General features: G+C 37.8%; 2 protein-coding genes across 3 annotated transcripts; both read right to left on the minus strand.

The window, feature by feature from the left end:
- Positions 1 to 2,951: 2,951 nt before the first annotated feature.
- Positions 2,952 to 14,233, minus strand: LOC103142539 (AN1-type zinc finger protein 5-like). Of its 2 annotated transcripts, none has more exons than XM_007558644.2 (6): positions 14,113 to 14,233; positions 12,802 to 13,000; positions 12,410 to 12,521; positions 10,069 to 10,211; positions 8,304 to 8,411; positions 2,952 to 6,638 (listed from the first exon to the last, which is right to left on the minus strand). In XM_007558644.2, the coding sequence occupies exons 2-6, from the start codon at positions 12,959 to 12,961 to the stop codon at positions 6,490 to 6,492; spliced, it is 672 nt and encodes a 223-aa protein (XP_007558706.1). In that variant the 5' UTR covers positions 12,962 to 13,000; positions 14,113 to 14,233; the 3' UTR covers positions 2,952 to 6,489. The 2 variants fall into 2 exon arrangements, with proteins under 2 accessions (XP_007558706.1, XP_007558707.1); XM_007558645.2 differs by lacking the exon at positions 14,113 to 14,233 and adding an exon at positions 13,879 to 13,903.
- Positions 14,234 to 15,934: 1,701 nt separating this feature from the next.
- plin3 (perilipin 3) lies at positions 15,935 to 26,172 on the minus strand. Its single transcript, XM_016674588.1, has 8 exons — positions 26,025 to 26,172; positions 20,889 to 20,976; positions 20,479 to 20,674; positions 20,013 to 20,095; positions 19,210 to 19,441; positions 17,787 to 18,127; positions 17,206 to 17,424; positions 15,935 to 16,518 (listed from the first exon to the last, which is right to left on the minus strand). Exons 2-8 carry the CDS (start codon positions 20,955 to 20,957, stop codon positions 16,396 to 16,398), a joined length of 1,263 nt encoding a protein of 420 aa, XP_016530074.1. The 5' UTR covers positions 20,958 to 20,976; positions 26,025 to 26,172; the 3' UTR covers positions 15,935 to 16,395.
- Positions 26,173 to 27,523: the final 1,351 nt, after the last annotated feature.

A 27,523-nucleotide genomic window follows, 5' to 3' on the forward strand; every position in this document is an offset into this window, starting at 1 on the left:
AATAGTTTTATTACACCGTATTATTTACTTTTACTTGAGTAATAAAAGTAAAAGTAAAGTAAAAGTAAATGTGCATTTTATTTGAGTGCAGTAGTGAGTATTAACACTATTCTTGAATAAAATTTCTGTCTCAAGTAACTTCAATTAATTAAAAATAATTAACTGATTAATTCTTTTTTTCTTTTTTTTTATTAATTGCGCCAAGTGATTTCCACCAAACATTTGGTGGAAAATGTTTTGTACATTTTCCGCCAAAAATGCAACGAACACAGACACACAGTTTATGTTTGTGAGACTTTTTGTTTGTAAACAGGCTTGGTTGAATGTTATATTCTGATAACCTGTATTGCCTAAATATAGATTGAATTGCAACTTATGTATCATTTTCTACAATATACATTACTGTGTAATGTTTAGAGAAACATGTGAGCATTGGTTTTACATGTTTGATGTTGAAAATATTTGGTTTAGAGGTATTATTGTTGCTATGTACTGTATCAATAGACTTAATATTCTTTGTAATTGTTGATCGAACCTTTCATTTAACCATCAGAAAGGATCTAGATAAACATTTTTTCATCTGTTATGTTATTAAGATTAGAGCATGTTCAAATCCTTATTCATGCCTTTGTGTGCTTCAAGATTAGATTACTGAAATGCTTTTATCAGTTTTACAAGAGTTTGCATGGCCGTTAGATGGTTCCGATTGCTACAGCTTGCGTTTTACTTTTGACAGCTAATAAATATTCTCATATTACTCAAGTGGTGATTTTTATGGACTGGTTTTGCTGTAAAAGCTAGATCGGATTTTAGGGTATTGCTGTTCACATGCGTGTTCTACAATCCCCATTTAGCATCCCGAACATTGACAGAAAAACTAAACTGTTACAGGAAAAAATGTTTTCTATTCCAAGCATCATTGCTAACCTCCTGAATCGCTTGATGTTAAAACCTAGTTAGTCCAAATGCTTTCAAAGTTTTTGAACTATGCAGAAGTTGCTTTTAGGAGCAACTTATCTAATTAATTACAAAAAAAATTACTTTTCGTCTAAAAGTACATGGCAAACGTGAAATTAGTTTTTCAAAAGGGGCAATTACAAAGTCAAAAATTAAAACTCTAAGCAATTTCTACAAAAAGAATCAAGCACATTGCAACGAAATGCTTAAATTCAGCTTTAGTTGATGAATAATTGTTTTCCTCATATTAGAGATGTGCCCAAACAAAATATAATTTAGTACAGATTTTAAGATGCTAGATGCAAATTTAACTCATTTGAATCACATTTAATTATTAAAACGGAAGCCATCTTGTCTCAGGTCAGAAACAACTATGGGACGCAGTTTTATACTAGAGAAGGTTGAAAAACACGTCGCTTCTTGTAACTACTTTGCATGTGCTAAAGCACTAGAACTATAATTAGAACAGCAGCGACAAACAGTTTGGAAGTAGAAGACTCAGACATGGTTATTATCACACAGTCGTCCTTTATACCAGCAGAATGTTGCGTACGCTGAGTTAAACATCTAATTTCTTTAGGCCTGCGGGGCTTCTGTGAGGACTCATTCCAGGTGCTTGAATCTTGAGTAAAAATGAATGACAACCATAGCTGAAAATAGGGAACTAAATTGATGTCACAGAGTGTGCACAGTCTACCAATAACATTTAGATTTCTGCAGCACATATTCAAGTACCTCTGTTTATATTCTGTTTTTTTGGAGGAGTGCGGGGAGAGGGGCGGGGGGGTTTCTGGATGTTTTAGTAAGAGACAGCACCTGCAAGAGTGCTCCACTTATTTATACAGGCCACTTTACACAGACCCATTTTTATATGATTTAGGATCCCTCAACCAACAGCTGTTTTTGGTGCGAGTCTTTGCAGTACCATCAGAGAATGCACAGTTTCAGCAGAGCGCAATTGCTCATGTAATTATACTTTTACGATATATTACAAAAGCAACAGTGGTCACAAACAGACAAGACAGCCTCATTTCCTTTGGGCAGGCTCTTGGCGTCGCTGAACACTAAAACACATTATGTGCTGCTGAATGGTTGCTTTTGTGCCAACGGCATTTTGTTGAATCTCAAAACAATAAGTACAAAAGCAGACAAGAGAGCCGGTTTACATCGGCAACGCAACATTTAGCGCATGACTGCCTCACAGAAGCATTCACGTCCATTAGTCTTTTTCCACATTATGTTACAGCAAACAAGTTTCATTGCCTTGAGTAACTTTATACAAAAGACGAGCAGTTTGTGCACGAGGAAAAGGATAGTTTACAAAATTTGGTTAAAAATAGAAATCAGAGGAAATGTGGGGTGCGTTCGAATCTGCCTCTCCCCAAAGCACTATTTTGTTCAACTGAACGTCTCGGGATGCGTCAGCCATGTTCATTTTTATCTTTGGAAGTCAGCTAAGACCGAGTAGAGAAGGTGTTTGAACAGCAATTTCCAAGGCATGCCACATATTCTCAGTTAAACTTAGTTGTGGAAACTGAACAGGCCAATCCAATGTATACAAGAATGCTTTGACTTAAACCCTTTTGCAGACACCAATGAAATTTCTTCAAAGACTGCAATCCATTTAATTCCATCCAGTTTCCCTGTTCCTCCCGAAGAAAAGCATCCCTACAGCTTCATGTTTCTAGTTAGATCAAATCGAATTAGATCATCTTCCACATGGATGCTCTTCACCCTGTCTGACTTGAGGCAAATCACAAAAGTGACCTCTTTTAAAATGAACGCCTTTCTCCTTGTGAAATCTGCCAATTAGTAGCCAGGAATTTCCTTAGGTGTGCTGGAGTAGAGAGGAGGCAGATCATTTTTATTTTAGCAAAACATAATTATGTGTTACTTTGTGTTGTTCTACCACTTTTGTAGTTGTAATGCAAGAAAAATATGTATAAAAAGTAATACATTTGTGCATAAAAAATGAAAACAAAAGACAAGTATACTTTAAAATAAACTTTGTGATTTTATTGTTTTATACTTAATCTTACACATCATACAATCCTAACTCTTAAAAGAAAAGAAAAAAAAAAAAAGTTATCCGGTGGTGTCTCTGGGGGACTGGAGTGCGAAGGGACAGGAACTATACCTCTGAACAAAACTTTAATCTGAAATCTCCACAATTCATCTTTAAAGACAGTGATCAAAAAATAACCTTAATCTGCATTTACACCTGTGGTGAAGCGGAACTTAAACCAGTCATAAGATATAGATTTATCAATCAAACCTCCTGTATGATGAAGACATTTATTATGAACAGTGATGTTAACATTGAATTGAAGACAGCAGAACATAATCAAAACACAGGAAAAAAAAAGAAAAAGAAAAGAAGCTAATGTACTGATGGAATCTAGATTATGTAGGAATGCTAACCCTAGTTGCTGGTGCCAAATCAGTCTAAAACGATGTTAGTGGTTCAACTGACACTTGTGTAAAAATGACAACTGGATATCCATTTTCTCCCTGAAACAGTCAAAATAAAATCCAAATAGTCTGTTAAATTGACATCATAACATGTTGTGTGAAATATTGTGGTTTACATTCAAACTGCTCGTAATTATTAGAAAAAGCCTGTTTACAGGGTCGGGTTACTGATATGAGCAGTCATTAATAAGCACAAACCATGGGACCCCCCCTCCCCCATGATTTACGCAGCCGAACAATCTTTTTACAAGTCATCTGTAAAGCAAAACTAAATGTTCTGCATCAAACAATATTTGAAAGTCTGGGAATTATGTTTAAATATATATGGATGCACCAGCTATAAGTCTTCGTAAAGCGAGACTGTTATTTGTCTCGTCATCACCCAAGATTCACCCCATCGGGATTTCAATTTTCCACTAGATGCAAAACGGCAGGAGAAATTAATCACAGTCAGGGTTTATAGACGCACAGCCTATCGCAGGTAAATGGGCTCGGTATTGGCATGCCAAGTCCTCACCCCAGCAGCCATTCAGACATGTCCATCACCAACACAGAGACTTCAACTGGAATTCAAATCGAGGAGTTAAAGCGGAAACTCATCTCAGAAGAAAAGCTTCACATCGATCACAATCTGCATTGGGTTCTTTTCGGGAAAAAAAAACAAAACAAAATAATCATTTAAAAAAAAAGAAAGGAAAAAAAAACAAACAAAAAAAACACCTTGCAGTTTCCTTTCAGCTTTTCTATAAATACTTAATGAGCAAGATCAAGCGACGTTTACGGGGAAAGCTTAAATAATGAAAACCTGAAACCTCAACTGCTACCTGAACGACACGGGGGCCTTTTAAAACTTTTAATATCAGTAACAGGATAAAAGCGTGGGTCGGAATACAGAGTAAGGGATGTTAAATGTGTAAGGAGGCGGGTTTTTTTTCTTTTGTTTGTTTTTATTTTAAACATTATGATTGTAAAAAATAGAAGATGCATGGCTTGGTGAAGATACAAGTAGCAGGTGGCTTACAGAAAACACAAAATTTTACATGTTATAATTGTACATTAAATGGGGTAATAAATTGGTAAAATTGTCAGTGCCAGTAAGGGCACTTTTTTTTTTGGATAATTATGAAAAGCACTTTAATACACATAGTACTATTCTTCACCTCAATCCATCACCTTAGTTACCTGGCAATAATCTACATAAAGATTATACTATATGAATTGGAGCCATATGTTATTTACATTTGGAAAAAAAAGAAAAAAAAACAAAAAACAAACAAACTGTTGAGTCCTGATAACTTCAGCCCCAAAGGTTTCAGCCATGCATTGTGCTACTGCTGAGTGTTGCCTTTTTTCAGACCACAGCTCCGACATTTCCAACTATGCAGTCAACTTGCAGCGCTGCGCTTTATGTCCCAACTGCACACATGCATCAGGTCAGATCTTCCTGAAAACAAGCTAGCCAGAAGCGATCTTTGCATAAGGACTCGTCTGAATCAGACTATGTAAGACAAAAAGAAAGAAAAAGAAAAAAAAAAAAAAGAAAACAAAAAAGGAAAGCACAGCACGGCGACAATCTTTGCTGTAGCTGAGCAGAACATGTTTTTGTGTAGCTTAACCGTGACCCAGGTCAGTTTTCATTCAGCATGTGTCAGTGGTCTGCTGGTGGTTAGAGAAACATGGAGCCTAACTGACTCCAAAAACAAAAAAGCACAAAAAAAAAAAAAAAAAAAAAAAAAAAGGTTTTCAAGGAAAACCTCATAATACACCTCATCACTAAAACAAGGCTTTTTATTTCTGAGCCTGCTGTATAGCTCAGATATGAACTTCAAATGACCAAAATGCTGAACAAAACCAAGTAGGGTTGGCACATAGTTTGTGCTCTGCAGTTGATATCCATTGTTGTGCTTTATTTCAATGGAAAAAAAAAAGTGAGAAAAAGGCAATCTTAATGCGCAGATTGCAGCAAAACTGCACTCCAATCCATATGAGAGGTTGTATATTATTTTACTTTCATGGTTATAGAGTAAGGATGGAATTAATTAAATAAAACTGCAAAGTGCAAATCCTAACAATCTGCTGACACATGCCGCCAATCCTCCAGCACATACCAAACAATATAAAATAAATAGAATGCAATCACACAATTCAAGCTAACTAGAATATATTAATATAGATCTTCTGAAGTCATACACTCATTAAAACAGGAAAAAAATAAAAATAAAAAATCAGGATTCAATCACTCGGTTAAGTCAAGGTTTTCCGTCAGCTCTGACCTTTCCCTCCCCAATCAATAGCTGTTCATGTACCCAGTATCCATGCATGTCAACATAAAGAAAGAAATGACTAAAAAAAAATAAAAATAAAAAATGCTGAGCCTTCGGACTTCAACATGTGGTGATCCAAAGGCTGAGAGCTAAAGAGGGGGGCGGGGGGAAGCAATTTCAAAATTAAGGTTACAGAAATTTTAAAGTCTAAGACAAAAAATATTCCAAAGCCCTTAAAAAGGTCTGACACATGATTTCTTTTTGTTTCTCCTTTTGAACCAACACCTTCTGAATAAGATGGTTTCATTATCCAGGCTGTGGCACATTCCCAAACTCCTTATACCCATTTTATTTCAATGACCCACAGGGATTGTACAAATAAAAATGACTAACACGATCCCTCTAAGCTGAGAAACAAAAAAAGGCCTAAAATGTATATCCCCTCCCTCCCCATGGCAAAACAAATGTCCGTCAAGCCCCTACTTTACTCTCTCCCCAACTCTCAAGCAGATGTATGCAAACACACACGCGCGCGCGCACACACACACTTTCATACAAGCCCAAAACACAGACACTCAGATTTAGCTGCAGTCACTAGCAGAGAGAGAGCGAGAGAAAGAGAGGGAGGGAAACACTAGTAAGGGACGTGTCTTGACTTTTTGCTGCGACCACGTCGCCCCACCCCGCCCACCTTCAACTACCTCGAACAAATGAAGCCACGATGTCGGGTGTTTTTCATCCAAGTTGCCATTGTTCAAATTCACAAAGTCTTAGAGACTTTTATTGCACTTAGTCCTCATAACTTCTGAATTTTTTCAGCCACCACGATGGGGTTCTCCTTGCGTATGCGTGCAGCCGCTGCACTCCGGTAATCATACGGACAGTCGTGTTTGTCAGAGTAGCGATGGATGGCACAGAACAGGTTGCCACAGCGACAGTCAAAACCTGATTTAAAAGAGAGAGAGGAAAACTGTTTAAACCATTAGCATAAAGAAATATAAATACACAAACTGATGCTTTGGGGTTTTCTGGACTTAATAAAATGCTATGCAAGTACAGGCCACTTCCAAACAGCTCTGCTTTACGTGGATTGTTGCACTGAACTCTGAACCGCAGTGAAAAGTTCAACTACAGTTAACTACAGTTTGTTTTTAAAGTACTTTCATATAGATCTTTCAGACAGCAAATGTTTTTCCATTAATAGGAAATTTAGCTTGATTGGCAGCTCAAGAATCCCTTTTTCAGTGCACAAGTTGTTGCATGTCGAAGACAACTCAAAGTGATTAATAAGTGCTAAGATTTGACGTAAGAGGAAGTACTAAAATGGAAGAAGGCCTTTTAGAAAAACAATTTCCTGCTACCAATCTACTGTTCATTCAGACCGAGGACAGACTTCAGATAAGAGGAAGGAATGCAGAAAATTTGTTCAGATGTTTTCAACATCAACACTGGAAGATGTTGGCAGCGTTTTAGAAATGCTGAGCGCTGCAGTGTGAATTTACAATTCCTAAGGGTTACATGCTGAGAACACCAATCGTCCTAATTGTGTCAATAAAGAATAGTAAAGACAATATTGCATAATAGGATTCTACAGTCAAAGTTTTGTCATTTCAAGCAGAGAAAAAAGACCCTTTCAAAGATCTTGCTAAAATCAGTAATCTGCACAGTAGCAAAACAAAGCACCAAAATATGCACCAGTTAAAACTGGTTTGAACACTACAAATCCCTCTGTCAAATGAACATCTCAACATCAAATGCAACTTTCTGCACATCAACAGCTTTTGTGCTTTTAATATAACAAACAAGTTTCATCAGAAAATATGTTGAAATTTATTGATCTTGACTGTAAATGTTAATGTGAGATGAAGATGGCACTAAAATAAATACAATATCCAGGATGCAGAGGAGTTGAACGTTACCTGGGACATTTATAGCAGGGGACTCCGATCTCAAAACTTTGATACGTTGCTAAGCAACGTATCAAACACTTCACATTTTTACAATATTGGTTGCATGCTGTGTGGTCGACTGCGAGGACATTGGAGCCATTTCCTCCTTTAACTGTGATTAAAGTTTTAAACACTTTTCAACTGTCCCTAGTTTCATCTTTTTTGTGTGAAATATAAATATATTTTGAGTGTTTCTGGCGTGAAACCATCTTACATATTTTCTAAAGCAAAATATGGAGCGCGTACAATACAAACATCCAATCAGAGCCAGAAGGAGGGTCTTAGTGCTGTGAATCATCACCCTTGTGTATGGGCTGCTCACAAACCCCACGTGTCCTGCTGTGTTGTTCACCACAACAGAGCTGGTAGAAGTTGGATCACAGATTTTATCGCCAATCTTCTACATGGTTAGAGAGATAACGCAAGAATCTCTAGCAACAAAATATAAATATATGATAACACTGAAGAAAAGCAATTTCCATAAAGAAAATGACAAAGTATATGTTGCATTAATACCAATTTCGAGGGGTCTACCAAGTGTGGGGTTTAAAGTAAAGATTTGCAGCAATCCTTGGCCACAAGTTGCAAACTTATTGAGCCCAGCATCAAGGCAGAGCTTAATAATTACCCCGAAAGTGTGGAAACTGCTTTCCCTACTTACCAGTAAGGCCCACTTTCTTCCGGCAAGAAAAGCAGCGGTTCTTTTTCTTGTTCTTATCAGGGGTTTGGTCACCTTCAGAAGATGCTTGCGCATCGTCAGTCACAGGTTCTGATGTTAGAAGGAAAACAGCACATGCTTAGATGAGGGAGAACCCCTCAGTCGTTTTTCAAAAGAGGCAAGCCAAAAAAGAAATCCATGAAATTCAAGAAAGACAGTTGTGTGTCACAGTTACAAGTCAGGAAATGGTCAAGAGGAAAATCGCCACATATTCAAGACTGCTCTTATCTAAGGTTTCAATTAACTGGAGCTATTACAAGCAAGGCAGGATGAGGATCCAAGTTTATCCTGTTAGCATACAGTACGGGTCTGCAACCTGCGGCTCGTTGGATTCTATGCAGTGGCTCTTGTAAAACCAAATAAGATGTTTTGTAATCATAAAGGCAACTAGAAAGGGTGGCTATTTTCAGTTTTTTTTATGTTTTCGGCATTGAATATTCACAAGAGAAGACCATAGATTGTACGAGGCTTTAAAAAGTGATGTAATGTTTCTTAGCATCCAACTATGTGCTTTAAATTTTGGGTGGGTTACCCATCTTTCACAATGTTATGGAAAGGGTTCACTTAGCTGACTTTATTACACAAAATTTAGTTGTTGTTTTTTTTTGCCCCTTGTAAAGGTCAGACGATTAATTTTGTTTTAACATCTAAAAATAAAAATACATTTTAGTTTAAATCTCCCTAGCTTTCAAAATACATTTCATTCAGCACATATTTATAAAATTAATACTTTTTTTTGGCTCTACACTCATTTTGTAGCAGCGGGTGAAAACATAGCTCTTTGAATTAAAAAGGTTGCTGACCCCTGGAATATTACTGAAGCAGACGGCAGCTTGTTAAACAAAGCATGATGAAATCTTCTCCACTTTTAAGAATGGTGAAGGTCCTGTGATGCTGTGGACTGAAGATAAAAAGCCCTTTGCTACTTATATGGACTACTTGAAGCATGTTGAGGGAATAACCACATTCCCCCAGACACACACACACATTCAAACACCAAAATGTGGGCTTAGGTGCCCAAGAGAACATCAACAAGGGCCAACGGAGGAAGCTGGAATCGAACCCAAAACTCTATCACTATAAGACTACTCTTCCCACTGCAGGAGTGGACATAAATAAATGTGCTCAACTTAAAGGTTAACTTTTATTTTAATGCTACTGTGATGAAAGATTAATTTATAATGAAACATTTCACACATGTTTATGGACAGGTGATTTGTTGTTAAAAAAAATAGCTAAAATCTGATATGAAATCAAAATAGTTCACATTCTTTCACTAGATTACTACTCATTTGCAACAGGATTGTATTTGTGGTGAATAACCATAAAATATTTATCTAGTAGTTAAAGCAATCTCATTCTGCATTAATTTCACGAGTCAATATAGCATTTTGTAGAAGTGGACATTTGTTTTTTTTTTAAAGCTTAAAATGGTAGGAGCTTAAACAGATCACTAAGCGTTAAAGCAAAGTACCATAAGAATTTAACTCTTCTTTATACAAATAGTATGACGACTACTAGCAAGTTTCAAAGAGTATGCATTAAAGCAGTATTGTCTGAGACAAAAAGTGAAAGCTAAGAACTACACATTTATTTTACCAAAGACTGAATACTAGAATACTAAAGCAGTGCATAAATTAAGAGACATGTTTTTCCCATTTACACCACTATAAGGACTTTTCTTGGAAACCCTTTATGTGATGCTCACCTGCGCTATTGGATGTGCCCTCCTCCTCGTCTTCCTCCTCCTCTGCTTCCTCGACCACTGCTCGATCGGAGTCTACAGCCCCCGAGTCTGGGGAGATGCTCATAGCCGTCATCTGTTGAGTTACTGGGCTCGGAGAGCTGGGACTATCACCACAAAACAGGGGCACAGTTTGAAATTAGACAGATCAAATAGTCAAAAAAGATTTATGGAGAAAGAGTATCTATGAGAGGGAGCAGAAAGATGAGACAGATAAGACAGAAAAATGAGGATAAAATGAAAACCAGAGCAAAGCTGCAATTAAAGTTCCTTGCACGAAATCTGATAAGGGCACAATCGTAAAGTTATACATCACGTGTCAAACTCAAGGCCTGTGGGGCAAATGCTAGTACATCTCAAAAAAATTTTAATATTAGCAAAAGTGGAATGTTTCTTTCCAGTCGTCTCAGACAGTGAAACGGTTATTTCAGGCATTTCACGCTTTTATTTTTTTTGGCATTTTAATGATCATGACTGATGGCAAACCATCACTGACCGAAAATATTACACTGGACCTCTAAGCAACATGGAGTCTGTGCCTCTCCACTCATCCTCCAGACCCTGGGACCTCAATTTCAAAATAAAATGCAGAATTTATTTCAACTTGGAAACAGGACTCTGGACCGTTGCGCAACAGTCCAGTTTGCTTTCTCTTCAGTCCAGGTGAGAGACGCCTCTGACGACGTCTATGGTTCAAGAGTGGCTTGACATGCAAATGTGCAAGAAATTGTGCACTTTCACACCACATTCTAACTTAGTGAGACATATTAGTATTTCTGTAGCCCTTTAGAAATTGGAGACCCACAGAAATAGAACTTCAAGATAATGGTTGTTTGATGAAATATTATTTTGTATAGGGACATATCATAGCACTGTGAATAGAAAACAAATATTAGAAGTGTAACTCAAATTCAGAAAAGGCTATACTTATTGTAACAGTTTGTAATTTGGTGGTTTTATCTATGCATTCTGTCACATCTGTCCCATAGAGGACATTCATGGTCTTGATGTGGTCTGACATGAAAATGAGTTTGACACCCTCCAATACACCAACCAAACAAAGACAACATGTATTTTCCCTATGCTGTAACTATTTAGATACAAGCAAGCTACAAGTTGACAACAAAAGGACAAAAAAAAAATCCAAATGTATCACTCAACCAATCTAAATACTGCTTAAATTTGATTTTCATAAGTAAGCCTGCTACTAAAAACTTTTGGAAAGGCTGAAGAACTAATGTGACCACATGTTTTGAAAAAAAAGAAAAAAAAAAAAAAGAAAAATGTGTAAAGAAGCAAGTATGTGAGGGGGGGGAAAAAAAGACAATTTTCCAAGATTAGAGACATAAATTTACAGCAATAAAACTAAGACATCCTCTGACATTATGAAGCCAGAAATTGGCCAAAAAGATTTGTTAGGTTTACTGAGGTCAAACATTTGTGACATCATCTAAGACTGAAGTGGCAAATTAAAGAGGTGCACATCTGGATATTTTCCAAAGTGTAAATAGTACATCCAGGCTCTTCCTGTACCAAACGACACGTCCCAGGTGCAGAATCACCATGAGCGCCTCGAACGGGATACGGATAGTCAGGAAAGCTGCAGCATGGCTGTGTCGACTCTGCACCCGAGAGATATTCCGATACCGGAAAAGAGCTTAGATGTCCCACTTACGCTCTGGAAAATATCCAGATGCACAACTCCAATTTTTCCCCACTGCAATCCCAGGACTTCTGTCATGTTTTGTTGCAAATGTCTGACTTTATAATCTCACTAAACTTCTGAGTTTTCCTCTGATCAATTCAAGATATTTTTCTTTCTCGCAAATTTCTTAGTTTAAACATTGTACATTTTTGCCTTTAATCAAGGGGAAATTATTGCTATTTCTTGTAAATGTAGAACTTTTGATAGAGAATATCCAAACCTTTTCTTGTAAATCCGAGAAATTGATCAAGAAATTTCTGAGTTTTTGGCAGAAATTTAGTCATTCGTGGTCGCATTATTTTTTATTTGATCTACAAAGGCCCTAATACTCTGTCGCACATTACTTTATAAAGAGTAGAATTAAAAAAAAAAAAGGTAGAATATTCTAATCAATAACCAACTCAAATATGCTGTTTTTTTTAAAACACACTTCTTCTCAACCTTCAGGCCAACATTGTTTTACTAATTTTTATGCCTACAAAAAGGCTTGCCATCCCATGTTGTATTGGTAATCAAAGGAACAGATATTGGGGCCATGATAAATGAGACAGATTTTATACATGTAAAAGAGAGAAATGGTCCAGGAGCTTGTCAGCATACCTGGTTGTTTGTTCCTCAGCTTGGGTTCCTGCTGCTTCTGTACTAAGCTCTGAGTTTGTGTCTTCCACGGTTACACTCGCTGATGTTGCTGATCCTGACGGTGATGTAGCAGCTGTGTGGAAAGAAAAGTGTGACAACAGAGAACTTACAGAGAGATTTTTTTTCTTATTTCAAGTGTCTTGATAAAGAAAACACACTGCCTTGGTCAAAGAAGATCAATTGTAAGTTGAGTTCAGGTTAAACAGCACATGACAATGTCACTCTGTTGCTTTCTTATGCCACGGTGTAGGCAGCTGTTCTCCAACCCCTTTTAGCAAATTCAGGAGCTCTGAAGCTCCTGAAAGCAAACCATATCAGACTGAAGCCAGTTGTTGGCAGGTTTTCTGTCCTACCTTTCTCTCCGGGAGGGCTGGTTCGTCCCCCTCCCTGTTGTCTCTGCAGGTGTTCCTTGTAGCAGACAGAGCACATGCCATTGGTGCGGGGGTTACCATAGAAACCACATCCCATAGTGCAAAGCATTGGCACTTGCGTCTGATTGGTCTCCTGAGCCATGCTCTGACAGAGGGGGAAGGGGGGTGGGAGAGGATATTCCTGAAAATGTGGGAAAATCAGTTAGTCAAAATTGTCCAGCGGTTCCCATCTAACCAGATGAGATTTTTTTCCATTTTTCAGCTAAAAGAGCTTGGAGATTGGCATTGTGGCATGAGAACAGAGCTGAAGCAAATTCAGGGTTTTAGATGACTGCGGTCCAATATCATTTTGGAATGTTAAATTTCATAAAAGTTAGCCGAACAGATTTATAAGTTCAGCAAACACCAATAACTGAGTGACAAAGTCCAGTTCACTCTTTACGGTATCAAAGAACAATAAAGCAAAATCTGAATCCAAACCAAGTTTTAAAAAGAAAGCAAGCAACAACAGTAACATTTTCAGATCAGGTGACAAATATAATAAAAGTAAAACAGAGCTACGTTTTCACGTATTAAGGCAAAGCCTGAAAATGTGCTTATCCTATTAAGCTGAGGATTTATCAGGAAAGAACCAGAAAGGATCAACAAACAAAAGCTACAAAAGAGTCGTTCACCGCTGCCGTTTAAAGGGGGAGCGACGGTATGCGAAAACAGCAGCTAGCTGATGGATTACACTTTCTTCCGCCGCAAAGCAAGATGTAGATCAGGAAAAAAGTTGCCATAAAAGGAACAACACCGAAAGACATGGCAACTACGAAACCAACTCAAAAACATACCCCAAACTCTTGCATAACAAAATATTCGGCAAATATGAAGGGAAGATTGCTTAAAATTAAGCTAAGCAACTTCCCACTGACAGGCTGTGGTAGAAAACAACAGCCGTCCAGTACTGGCATAGCTCAAAGCAAACAGTAACATTAGCAAACAGCCGCGACGGCCGTTTTATCTGTCTGACACTACATACCAACGCGAAAAGAGGAACAAAACTTACACGTTTACCTTTCGTTACAAAGGAACTCACACAGATAAAAACTAATGTATCCCTGGTAACAAACAACAATCAAATCCGGGTTGTTTTTAATCGAATAAACTCTAGCTTTAGCTGGCTAACGTTAGCCGCGCTACTAGCATAGTCAACCTAGACGAGTGCGCTTCCCGACACTCTTCTGGCGAGTTTAAAATTGGTAATACGCAGCGAGACAGTCCTATGCCTTTCTAGGATAAAGACAGTACCTGAAATCCAAGGTACCGGAGGCTGTCAACGACCTTGAGCTTTAGATTTGAACAAGTTGTGTCCCCAGCAGAACGCGCGGCCTCCTACCCAGGGCGCGTTCCCGACATTCGAAACAGGGACCATGACGTCATCCTCATCGATTCAGATCATAAGAACCAACAGAAACCACAAGATTGTGGACGGAGGCTATTAAAACTGACTAAGGGATGGATTTAGAAAAAGTAGAACTACAGCAACATATCTTCTTCAAGTAAAAAAATATTTTAAAAAACAGTAAAAAGATTTAAAAAGTAATTCGTAAACAACTAATTAAGTAGGCCACTGAATAACTGATAACATCTGATTAAATATTTTAAAATGACGTCAGACAAATATAAGGTCATGTGCAAATTGCGTATTTTACGGACTAAAAGAAAAAAACAAAACAAATGGTACCAAAAATATAAACAGAAATACTTTTGCAAAAATGTTTCAATAGAAAGCTTATGAAAGCAATATATAGGCTTAATATGTTTGCTAAATTGAACAGAATGGAATATACTTTATTAATCTCCAAGGGGAAATCGCTTATTTGTTTACAAGCTACTCCATCTGAGGTAATAAATACAAAGTTTATAAAATATATACACCTAAATGCCACAAGAGTGTGAGAATGTCAGAAATTTATTTATTAATGTCTTCAAAAGCAAAAGTTTACATACAGAATGATTACTATCTCATTAAATGATGAAGGGAAAACCCAGATGATGTCAAGGCTTTGAAAATGTCTGATAGGTTAATTGATATGTTCAGGTTAATTGAATGCACACCTGTGGATGTATTTGAAGGCCACACCTGGAACACATTTCTTTATTGTTTGACACAAAAACAAGTCAAGACAAGTCAGCTCAGAAAGACAATTGACAAGTCTGGTTCATCCTTAGAAACAGTTTCCATATGCTTGAAAGTACTTCATTTATCTGTCCAAAGTATGCAAGTATAGATATGATGTCCAACCATCACACTGCTCATGAAAGAGTTATAGGGTTGTATGTCCTGGAGAAATACACATATTGGTCCAAAAATGTGCAAATTGTATATCGCCACTCAGCACAAAAGGAGCCATTATTCCAACAGAAATAAACAAACAAAAAAAAAACAGATTGCAGTTTGCAAATGCACAGATGGACAAAAACCAATTTTTTTGAGACTTGTCTTGCGTTGAGATAAAACTAAAGTTGAACTGTTTGGCCATAATGACCATCATTACATTTGGATGAATAAAGGGACCCATTTGATCTGGGAGTGGCACCATCATGATGTGGAGCTGTATTGCTGCAGGTGTACCAGGAGGAAAGTACTATTTGTGGACATATTGAAGCAACATCCAAAGATATCAGTAAGAAAAGTTAAACTTCAACAGGTCCTCCAAATGGGCAAAGATTTCCAACAGTCGTACAGTTCAAGGACAATTGTGCGTAATACTGAGGAAATGTATGTAAACTTCTGATTTTGGATACTTAATAAATGGATCACCAAGACATTATTTCATTATTGTGGAATTTAGCAAATAGAAATAATTTTGATCATTCTGACTGACAGCAAGAGATGTTTGGTCTGATTTAACTTCAGACAGCAAGAATTAAAGGTGTGCGTCTTTATTTGGTGTATGCAAGGATATAAATACAATTGTAAATGTTTGGTGAAATAAAGTTAAAATACAACAGCATTCTATGAAGGGTCTTCAACAAAGATTTGAAACAGCAATGCACAACACTTATCCAATAATTCCACCATTAGCTAATAGATCAGAATAAATACTAAAGAGAAACACAGAGACAGTCTTCTGTTCAAGATTTATTGAATACTTTTTAGTGACAGCTCATTCACATGGAACAACTGTGAATGTTATAAACTCGTGAAACTGTGCTCTCAACTCCTCTTCCATCTTGTTCCTGGTTCTACTGTTGGAATGACTGGAATGTCAACAAATGTCCCGTCTTAAAAGGGATGGGTTAATACTCGACAAAGAAAAAAAAAACGTGCAAATGTAAAAGACAAAAGGAAAACCGTCTTTTTATGTCAACCGTGTTAAATGCTGCGTGATCAGTGCAATGTCAGTTAAGTTTCATTTAAAAGCATCGACATAAAGATGTGATTAAATGAACATTATGCAGTGTTTTAGAGAGGATATTCCTTGAAAAAACATCAAAATACTGGAAGCTTTTGTTAAAAAGAAACAAAAGTGAGGACAAAAAAAACAAAAAACAAAAAAATCTTGAGTGCAAGTTGTTCGTGCTAGCCTACTCCATTTGCACTTCCCCTTGTTCGCTCTCAGTCTTCTGAGCAACAAAAGGTCCCACGATCCAGTTGAGTGGCGTGTTGTGTAGCAAATAGTCCATGACTCCATCCAGTGAGTGTTGAACCTACGAAAGGTACACACAAACAGCAGTTAAATTACAGCTACAGGCTAATCTTTCTCACAAGAAAGACAAAACTGTGACATGCTAAGTCTTATACACCTTTAGGGTGTAAGGTGCCTCTCAAGAAATTAGAACAGCAGCAAAAAATTTAGTTTGAGCAATTCAGATCAAATGTGAAAGTTATATCAATATATATATTAATTACACTTAAACTATCTGAATATTAGAAAGATCTTTGTTTGTTTGTTTTTTTATGACTTCAAAAATGTAATGTTCTGTTTTGGCATTTGTCAGTTGTCTAGAAGGCAGTCACTGACGCTCTCCACAAGGTGGGTTCATTACATAAAACTATTTAAATATATATGGTATGACTGGAACGTTAATAAATATCTTGTTGTATTGGAATATTAAAATTTCCTGAGAAGCCATAATTGACAAGTTATAACCACCAATATTAATAGAAGAGACCATCTTAACTGTGTAATAAATTTAGATTGTTTTTTAAACTGAAATTCCTAAAGTCCTTTTTGATGATATTCTAACAGATACCCGTAAAAGCCTGTGTGTGGAGATAGTAGAAGACCTGTACTCATGCAAAGTAAGGAAAAAAGTTGAATAATAAGTCAGACATATCTTCCCATGCTGACGCATACAAAAACGGTGCTTGAAACGGCATGGAAAATTTCGTACTTGTTTTAGGTGATGGCGGCTTCGCTCTAGCAGGACGGGAGTGAGAGCGCTGGCGTTTCTGAGCGATGACTGCAGTTCTTCGGCGGCTACCCGCGCACTGGTCAGTTGTTCCTGGACTGTTCCTGGCAGACCCTGAGCACTGGAAACCACGCTTGAGCATGATGCCCTCAGTTGGTCACTCAGGCCTTGTACCATAGAAAGGGCGCGTGATTCCAGCTGCTGTCAGAGTGAAAATAACGCATTTCAGTACGCAGCTCTATTGCAGAGTTTACTGCGGTAGAGTGAGCAAAGGGGTTTCAGACAAGTTGATAATAAAATATCTGAATGTAAAAGACTAATTTAAAATATAAAAAGTAAAAGTAAGTATGAAAAAAAGCCATTGAAATATAAGATGTAAGTCACAGTAAAGTTGGAAAAAAAAAAACTGACCAAATAAACATTTCAGTCAATTAAAATCAGGCTATAAACTCTGAAATACAAATTCAGGATTAGGACATAAAGTCGGTGTCGGTATTTGAGGAAGTACATTGAGATTACAAAACCAAACAATGAATTAAACTCAAAAATGGTTAAATCCTGACCTCGGCTTCATCCTTGGACCCATCTGGTTCCGACTCGGTCAGTCCCTCCCCCTCCCGTTTCTTCTTCCACTCGGCCCAGTGCTGCAGCAGCTGTTCTGGAGCTCCTGCTATTTGACTGCCTGCTGTCCCCAGACTGGCACGGGCGCTCTCCACCAAGTCCAGGGTACTGGTAATCTGAGCCACCGCAGCGTAGGTGGCATCCCTGGCCTTTCGTGCGCGGCCCAGGGATTGCTCCAGAGCTCGCTCCTGCACCTTGGCAGAGAGCTTACCCAGACGGACAAAGTAGCTGGGGTTGGCTGACGTGGTTGACACCTCAGCGTTGGCAGGTTCGGCCACAGCAGCTGGAAGAGAAACGTAATAATCTCTTAGTCACATGCTTTATTTAATGGTTGCAAATGTAAGGTAGTGCTGTTAATTTGATTTTTAATGGAGTTAAAAGTTTAACAGTTCAGATTTAATGTCCCCACAGTCAGAATTTAATGCAGGCAATATTAAAAGACCTTTTTGGTCTCATTTTTCTTGCACACAATATTCAGAATCTCTTCATATTTGGGGCAGCAGCTGGATATCATTATGTCTGCTATATATACACACACAAGTTTTTTGTATTCTTAATTTTGAAAACACACATATACCTTTTATGTGTGTTTTCTTAATTTTGAAAACACACATATAGTGTGTTTTGAGTTTGAGGGTGCACCTCAAACTATGGTGCACCCTCTGCACCATAGTTTGAGGGTGCAATTATTTAATGGAACAAATACAATTTATTGTCTACCACGTCACTACATGTTAGGTTTGATTTGAAGCGCTTTAAAGCACATCTAATTTCAACCTTTGTGGATTAGAGAAAAATCTCAATTAAAACTTATATCTTTAACATTTTTTTAGATTGTCTGTTGAATAATTACATTTTACCACCTCTCCAATAAGAAATGTTCAAATTATTGACATTCCTGTCCATGTTGACTGAAGGTAAACTTCAGAGTGCTTTTCTTCTGCCGTCATGCTTCCGGGTGTATTTTCACAGCGCACAATCACTCGATGTCCCCATGAGCATCATTTCTAACCTGGAGCACTGCAAGTTGTCACAAATGTATGACATCACAGTAGCAGGTGTCAAAACCGTGTGCTGGAAATTACAGGAACTGTGTGAGCCAAAGGAACAGAAGGCAAGTTCAAAGCAATGCCCCGACTTCCTCTCTATGAATAGCACCTAACCATTGATGACATCAGCTCGTAGCATAATTGAATGCAATAAAATCCCGTCGTCCGTCCTGTGTACAGTCCTATTAATCACATCAGGATGTCATTATCATCAAACCGTCGGACCACCCTTCTCTGCAGGGGCGGACATGTGCCATCAGTGGTTCTGTTTTTGAACAGAGGCACGATCATTTCCTCATTTAGCATTGGTACTGACCCAGCTCCCTCTCAGTAAGTGGCAGGTTCTGATCAACCCAGTCCTCAGATCGGCTGAGGGCCAGACCCATCCCGCTGCTGACCATCTGGCCCATCCTGGTGCCCATGACTGTGTTGATGCTACCACTGACCGCCGCCCGGGTCAGCTCGACGCCACTCATCACAGCGCCCAGCACCGCGTCTTTGGCCCCCGTCACTGACTGGTACACCATACCTACGGTGTCTGACACCACCTGTGGGGAATAATGAAGAGACAAGGTGTCAGAGATTATGAAAATTTAATGCATGTAGCTCCAGTAGAAAAATCTAAACAAAACAGAAAAAAACTAAACCAAATTCACTGCTTTTTAAGTTAGGGCTCAGATTATATTCAAGATATTTTAACAAAATTACAGGCCATTAGTGAATACTAATGAAACACTGGATAAACAAGATTATTTAAAAAAAAATGCAGCTCTTTTTTTTTAAACTGTTGTAGCTTTGTCATATTTTACAGCCACAGGATCTATAATATAACGTAAGGCTATCTTGTCAACAAGATTAAGCTCGACAGAGACTACATCCTCATCAGAACAATGACCCCACGAACACTAGCAAAACAGGATGGCTGAAAAGAAACAGTCATGGTGTTTCAAGGGTCCAGTCAAAGTCCAGACCAAAACCTGACGGAACTGCAGTTCAAGATCCAGTATGCAGTTTTCACTCCAGCCTCTCAGGGGACAATATACTGGTTTATAAATTATCTACTTAGAAGAGGAGAAGAAAAGAGATGTATGGAAGTTATTTATACAGGTTCTTCTTGACCTTGTCAGCTGGTTGGTGAAGAATCGGCAGCTTCTCTTCCATCTTATCGAGTCCTTTCAAGGCATACTCATTCACTGTGGCAACTGAAACAACATGCAGGATAGAAGCTTACTTCAAATATAAAAATAATAAGAGCTACTATTGTAGTCAGCATAAAAATAATGACTCTCAACTAATGTGGTGGACAGATACATATTTTTGTTTACAATACAACAGAAGCAAAGAGCTTCAACGAAATGTACAGTGAAATACAGTATGTGCAAAGTTTGTTTTTAGCAGATTCCAGAAATTCATTTTAAAAATGACCCCGAAACTCTCAGGCAACAGGCCAAACTCAAGCTCATTTCACACTGTTTTTTCCCCATAACCATAGTCCCCATTTAACTTAATGGCAGATTTCAGAGAACATTTAGGAACTTTTATTGCATACACATTACATCACACTTTGTGGAGAGGAGAACCTTACGTTGTGGTTCGATCATGCCCAAAACAGGTTTGGACCCCGTGCTGGCAGCTGCTCCGAGAGTCCGGACCCCACTCTCTGCAACATTCATCACCCCCTTCAGCAAGGGCACGTTGTCTTTGGTGCTGCTGTAGGCATTGGAAACAGCCTCACAGGCTGAGCTGACCAGGGGCAAGTGGCTCACTCTTGCAACAACATTCTGGAACCAGAAAGTAACAATTAGGGTCGCTTCGAGAAAAAAAAAAAAAGAAAAGGGAAAATACACTTTTTTCTGAAACAAATCGGATTTCTTAAGCTTTCATTTACATTTAGTTGCATTATTACGCCAACTTTTTTTGAACCTGGAGATGTTACAAGCGTAAAATAAGTTATAATTTGTAGTAGGTGTGGCGGAGGGTTTCTGTGCTCCTCACCTGCTGCTCTTCATTAGCTGGTTCAGTTGCTGCAGCTCCAGCCTCATTAGTTTTCCCGCTGTCTGCCATTGTGACTGCTGGGTTCAATCTCTGACACAGAATACAGAGAGAGTTAGAAATTGAGATTCACCTCACTTTGCTCTGAGTGCATGATGAAACACAGCTCCGTCTCTGGAAGTCTTTGTTAAAGTGGCTGATGTACTTTATCTAGCAGGAATAGCTGTTCTGTCAGATGGTTTAAATGCACGAAGAAAGAAAGCTCAGCCATGTTAAATCCATTAGTCAACGCTATGATGCAACAAGGATGAAACTGGTTTAAAACAATAAAACTGGGCCTAGTACCACTACAAACACTTCAAGCCTCCATATTCCTCTGATATTTAAAATATTTAACTTTATTTTCCCATTGACTTTGCTCCATTTTTTTCAAATAATATCAATATTATTGGTATGTTCCTGGATGTGATTTGCATGCTTAAAGTCAAAAACGTCATTTAAACAGGAAGAAGAAATGCTTTGAGAAAAAAGTAAAAGCAAAAAAGCCCAACATTTTTTTTTTAATCTTCAAATCTGCTCCCAGGACCAGAAAGATAGTTCAGTCTTGTTGTGACCCATCCATTATATCTGTTGATTTAAGGTAGTTCAACTTCTTTTTGAAAAAAGAAAAAAACATTTTGCTTTTTGTTTAAATAAAACTGGAGATTTCATAAATACAATTCAGCTTCAGTATTTTAGATTTAACAAGATTTGCTCAAATGCAGTCCAGAGACTAAAATAAAACAGTAAAACACGACTTCCCTTCAGCACAAAACCGGAAGATGTGAATTGGATTCCTTCAGCATCAGCATCACTGCCAGGTTTAAGCAATATTTTCTTATAGCATTTCTACACAAGGAGTCCCTAGTCCTATTGACTCTACAAGCAGGCAACAAAAGTCGTCATTTTAGATGCAACACGCCATTTTTAAAAAAAATTCTCATGCTGCTCACCGACAGCACGAGAATCGCCCGTATCAAACACCACCACCAGTTTCCACCATTGTAAAGCCTGAGGCTGCATCTACTCACATTTTGCCCAGACAAACAACAAGTCAACAAGCCTTCAGGAATGATAGGAGTGGCAGCAATTTCCAAGCAAAAAAAAAAATCGCTGACTCAGACGCCTAGTGGCTGACAACAGTTTCAGGTTAAAAGTCTAAACGAAGGCGGCTGGCGCAGATATAAGGTGATGGAAATCCACTTTCCTCTGACTCAACTTAATTACTTAAATTTTCATATTTGATTTTAAAAGCACAAAGAACATTGTCTTTGTATACTAAATAATTTAATTTAAACTAAGTTTAAACTGCAACTATTCTCAAATAGATCTCTCTCACATTAGATACTTTAAATCAATATTAAAGATCTACATGTTGCATTTATTTATGCGGGAAAAAATCCCACATTGAGAAACATCTGTTCTTGACAAAAATCAGCAGGGTCACAATTGTTGGTTCTCCAACTGTCAATACCTTGTGCAAAACCTTTTTGGCTAATGAGAAAGCACTTGCTCCTTCTTTCATAATATTTCAAATAAAGGTAGAAACATACAAAGAGAGGAATCAGTCACCATTCCTCCTCCTTACACCATTTTTCTTGCACAGATATTGGATAGTTACTGCATGAATGTTCGTCTTCCGGCTGGCAACAAGTTATTTAACACCAACCGATGCAATGAGGTGCTTCTCATTTCTTAAATAAGCGTGTCGAAAGACACAGCCTGTGGTTGTGGAAAAGACGTTAGTAAGAAGGGTCAAATCACTGGCATGCATCAAGCAAAGAAAATATCAAAAGGAAAACTGGGTTAACAACTGTCCAAAGCATTATTAAAGAACGGAAGGAAAGAGGGGAACAATCAATTTCAAGGGAGAAATGCGGCTGAAAACTAATGAATGATCACAATTGGTGATCATTTCAAAATTTGGTGACATCAAACTGGAGGATTAACAGTAGAATTCAAGAGTCACGTTAAACATACACAAGGGAAACTCAAGGTATCAGGACTGAAGTCTTGGGTAGCCATAAGAAAACCATTCATCAGTGATGCTAACCAGAGAAAAAGATCATATCAGGTTACTCTACTGAAATAAAAAATGACAGTAGCATGTGAGGCATCTATCCATCTTAACCAGTGGTGCCAAATGCATTTGTCTGCATCTGAGCGTGTGAGGTGACACGTCAGAGAGCAGGCAGTTTCTGGTTGAATTTTGATATGACTCACCGCCAGGCAGTCGGGTGTTGAATCACTTCAGCGTTTCTGTCGAACTACGACCAGAAAGAAAATTTGCCTAATCGCATGACCAACCTCAGCAGGCAATTCCTTCTATTGATTAATTTCCTCTTTTCTCATCTCTGCCTAGCATTAGGGCACAGCAAAAAAAAAAAAAAGGGAAAGAAAGAGGAGAGAGTCTACTGCAACAACCTTATGTCTCTCTGGTGCCCTGAACATGTGGATGACATCTGATTTTTGCTCTACCAGATGGCACATAGAGACATAAATGGACTCCACCTGTCTTCACCTGTCTTGGGACACAGCTAACAGCTGCTCGACAGGCTTGGCCTGATGTTTTTGACAAATAAGTCACAGAAGGACATGAGTTTGAGCAGAAAGAGTGGGCCGACCAGCTGCAACATGTAATCAGCCAGAAGAAAATGCTCTCGTAGACCCGTTACATCCACCTGACAAGAGGAACTGCTCGAGGAGAAGGCAAATTGTGCTGCAAGAAGCTCTAGCCGATTTTAATAAAGAGATGCTGTTTAATCATTTCACATATTTGAGATGTCAAAGGGAATGAAATATTCCCTCTGATGTTTTCACAAAACTGTAGCGTTCCAACAGCCTCTGTGAGCTCAGAGCAAAGGAAGATTACATTTTATTGCAACAGCTTGGTTGAGCAACAGGCCTTCTTCCAAGTGTCAGCCGGTGACATCTTCACTGCCTTTATTCTAAACCAAAGTCTGACTTTATCAGCGCTGAAGTCAAGCACAAGATAAACCTGAGATAAATATTCTTGAGATACGAGAGACGTCCAGGAGAAAAAAAGTTGTCAGTTGTTCATAAATAATCAGCCCGCCGACAACAGATTCCCATGAAACACTCGCAGGAATCCTGCCAAACACTCTACCTAGTGAATGTTAAAAATCCTCACAGAGCTCACAAATAATCTGTCGGGAAAAGAATGCTAGACTCTGTTTGAACCCACAACTCAACACGACCTTTGATATTAGGGCCAGCACTGATTATGAGCTCTATTAGGGTATTTGATTCACTAGGTCTTATCATGGATATAAAACATAAAGACACAGACCGAGTTTGCTAGTTAGAGCTGTGATTCTCCAACTCTGTTAACAGGTTTTTCTGTATCCTGTCAAAAAAAAAAAAAGATTTATAGAAAGATATACGTTCTTAGTAATAGGCACAGTCTGAGCTGTTAGAAATTAAGTCTAAATTTTCACTTCATTAGAAAAAAAAGATCCCCCAAAAGTTGGGATTCAAGAAGGGAGAATAAGTTTTTTTCCCCCAAACTGAAAAATCCAACAAGTCTGTCTAGTGTAGAGAACTGAGTGATGGGCAATGCAAAGAAAAACAACAAAAAAAAGAAACTTTAAAAATAATAAAATATTTTACACACAGTATTATTCAATAACCTTCAGTGAACGTACTTCTACAGTTTTGGTGCCAAATATAGAGAAATGCATTATTAGCTTATATTAACCATATTTAGCTTGATCAGCAAGAACATTAATTAGTAAATCATTAAACTTTTAGTCAGGTTGAACGTCATTCCAAATAGCATTTGGAGGCAACTCTGACAGGTGATAAGGACTCGAAAAATTACAATATTTTGTGGCATTTATTGAGAGTACAATAAAAGTAGTGACCAAGAATATTTGTGCTATAAATCTATGTACAGAGTCAGACCCTCCCTAAAAGAAATACAATTTCATCTTCATCATAAGCCCCATTTGCTACACTTATATCACCAAGTAGCAAAGCTGTGCCGTTAAAACGGCATAATTGTGCTTAATCATATTTTGAAAGTCTTTCAAAAGCAAATACCATAAAGGTGTTATTGTTATCACAGCATCACAAACTCAAAGGATGTTTTTTATTCTCATATGATGATGATGATGATGAATCATATGATAAATGTCTACTCCTAACTTTTTGTTTGGCTTTGTGACATATCAGGAAAGAGATTTGACACCACTAATTTTAAAAATTGTGAAAAGTTTATAAACCAATCATTTGGGATCATTGGAGTCATTTGCGTTTCTTTAAAACTTCCACCCGCATCGAAGAACATGTAGCACTTTCTTGGTTACATTTACTTGTAGAATTAAAACAACATCTCCACAAATTAGTTTGTGTAACTTTCAGGAAGTCAATTGGAAATAACAGATCAAACCTCAAGCAGAACTGGACATTATTATTATCAATCAAATTTTATTTGTATAGCACATTTCAACAGCAAGGCATTTCAAAGTGCTTTTAGTCTGTAAAAGCCTGAATGGTGCTTCTTTATCAAAACAAAAACAAAACAAAAAAACTACACTGTAGAAATCCATATTCTACCAAAGTCATGGCATTCACTTTTGATTGCCGTAAAAAAATTAAGTATGTATTTGAAGCTAAGATGTTTCTGGATAAAATAAAACCAATTTGTTAAAAAACTGAGATTTCTTTGCTTAAAAAAAAAATAACACTGCCACATTCCTGTCTACAACAATATTAACATAATCTTTTTAAATGTCAATAATAATACAGACAATAAGCACCTAAGATTATCTTATTATTGGCGTTTCACTGTCACGCCTTTCACTTTGTGGCTAACGAACTTTAACCCAGATGAGTACATAGAATTGGTAATGTGGCTAACATGTTGAAATCAGCGTTTTAGACATAAACCCAAAGCTGAACATATGTTAGGGAATATTAATTGAAAAAAAACACATAATATCGGCGGGCTGAAAATGACAGCAACGCCCTGTTTGTCACACAAGCTGGCGTTATTATAGCTAGCTTAGCAGCAGCTGGGCATTTGAGGTTTCTGGAGGAGCTTTTAAAACAACGAAACAGTGAAATAAAAACACTGACCTCACTGACGGACCGGTTCCTCTCTGGCCTGTAGTGACCTGCGACGTCAATGCTGTTCAATGAATGGACCCAACTTTTATCAGTCTTTCTACTGAAGTGTTGAGCAACTAGTTAATGCTGGACGGGGGCGGGGCCTTCAAATGTTTTAGCAACTTTCAGCCAATTAAATCACAGCACGGATATGACACGCACTACACACATGGTACTTCCTGTAACTTCTGATTGCGTGTGTAATACTACACTAAAACATCACGTTAGATGCTTTTTAAAACTGTTTTGTAAGGTACCTAGAGACAATATTTGTTGTAAACTTGATAGTCTGTCAAGTTGTAGCATCTCAATTAGATGTAATTCTGGAATTTGACTTGCATAAATTACTTGATTCCTTATTTCAATGATCCAATAATGCATGCATTATTGTAAAGCCAGGTGTGTACCATTGTAGTTTAATGCAAGCACAATTTCTGTTTTGTTTAAAGAGCCAGTTTTTTTGTTTTGTTTTTGCTGCTCACTATTTCTCAATTTACTGACCGTTCAGTTTGTTTCGGTTTATATTTATTGTGAAAAGCAACATCAGCACTAATTTTCTGACATTTTGAAAGTCATGACCTGATGCTGGTTGATGTGGCAAACAACATCAACCAGCAAAAAAGTAAAAAAGAAATTACATGTCAAAAGCACTTTATTTTCACTGCTTTTAAAAGGAAATAACAAAATGTATTTTTTAAAAGCAATTTATAGACTCCAAACAATATTACATATCAGGTCAAATAACTTATTGAAATTTGAAGTTTAGAGTTTGGGTTTGACTTAATACTTGTGTGCCATTGTCTTAGGACTTGACTTGAGATTTGAGGGAAAAGACAAGAGACCTACTTTTGGCTTACAAAACAAATACTTGGTCCTGGCTCTGGCAGAGATATAGCCCTAGCAGTCCTTTGTACTTTTGATAGCGTGTACACACATTGCATACACACAAGACCCACGTTAAAACACGGTGGAGCTCTCCTTGCACTGTGGTGTGCAGCAGTGACTTGAATACTTAAGCTCTTTGTTAACTGAAAGCATCACAGCTCAATACTTGCTCTTCGACACTGTTGAGATTGTTTCCATTATGGTCTGAAGTAAAGAAAATGAGAGCACTTGCGGATACCCCAAGCCAACCTTTTTTGGCTCAATGAAGAAAAAAAAACAAGACTGACAACAAAATCCCTGTTTAACACAATGCCTAAGTGTCTGGATAAACTCCCCAAACACATCACACTGAGCAACTCTCAGACAAAAGAAAAAAAAAAAAAAAAAAAAACGAATTCCCCCTTAGGATATAACACACCAACACAATTTACAACTCAGTGGATTGGGAAATGTAAAGACCTTTATATGAAGGAGTCTTTCAGGTCAGGACTAGCAGTCAGACTGCATCCAACTGATAATGGAGTTTACTTTGTGAACGGTTAATGTTTGTGAGTGAAAAAGGTCATCTGAGTTAAGCTGGGAGA

This window comes from Poecilia formosa, unplaced genomic scaffold (genome assembly GCF_000485575.1).
Source record: "Poecilia formosa unplaced genomic scaffold, Poecilia_formosa-5.1.2 Scaffold98, whole genome shotgun sequence".
Taxonomy (NCBI): Eukaryota; Metazoa; Chordata; class Actinopteri; order Cyprinodontiformes; family Poeciliidae; genus Poecilia; species Poecilia formosa.

What these genes read in the sequence shown, in the direction of transcription:
- plin3 (XM_016674588.1), bottom strand. Translation starts at nt 20,957, where the DNA reads ATGGCAGACAGCGGGAAAACTAATGAGGCTGGAGCTGCAGCAACTGAA. An exon ending in CAGCTAATGAAGAGCAGCAG is followed by an intron (nt 20,675 to 20,888) that starts GTGAGGAGCACA and finishes TTCTGGTTCCAG; the next exon opens with AATGTTGTTGCAAGAGTGAG. An exon ending in GGTCCAAGGATGAAGCCGAG is followed by an intron (nt 17,425 to 17,786) that starts GTCAGGATTTAA and finishes TCACTCTGACAG; the next exon opens with CAGCTGGAATCACGCGCCCT.
- LOC103142539 (XM_007558644.2), bottom strand. Translation starts at nt 12,961, where the DNA reads ATGGCTCAGGAGACCAATCAGACGCAAGTGCCAATGCTTTGCACTATG. An exon ending in CAGCCCTCCCGGAGAGAAAG is followed by an intron (nt 12,522 to 12,801) that starts GTAGGACAGAAA and finishes CTTTCCACACAG; the next exon opens with CTGCTACATCACCGTCAGGA. An exon ending in GCTGAGGAACAAACAACCAG is followed by an intron (nt 10,212 to 12,409) that starts GTATGCTGACAA and finishes TTGTGGTGATAG; the next exon opens with TCCCAGCTCTCCGAGCCCAG.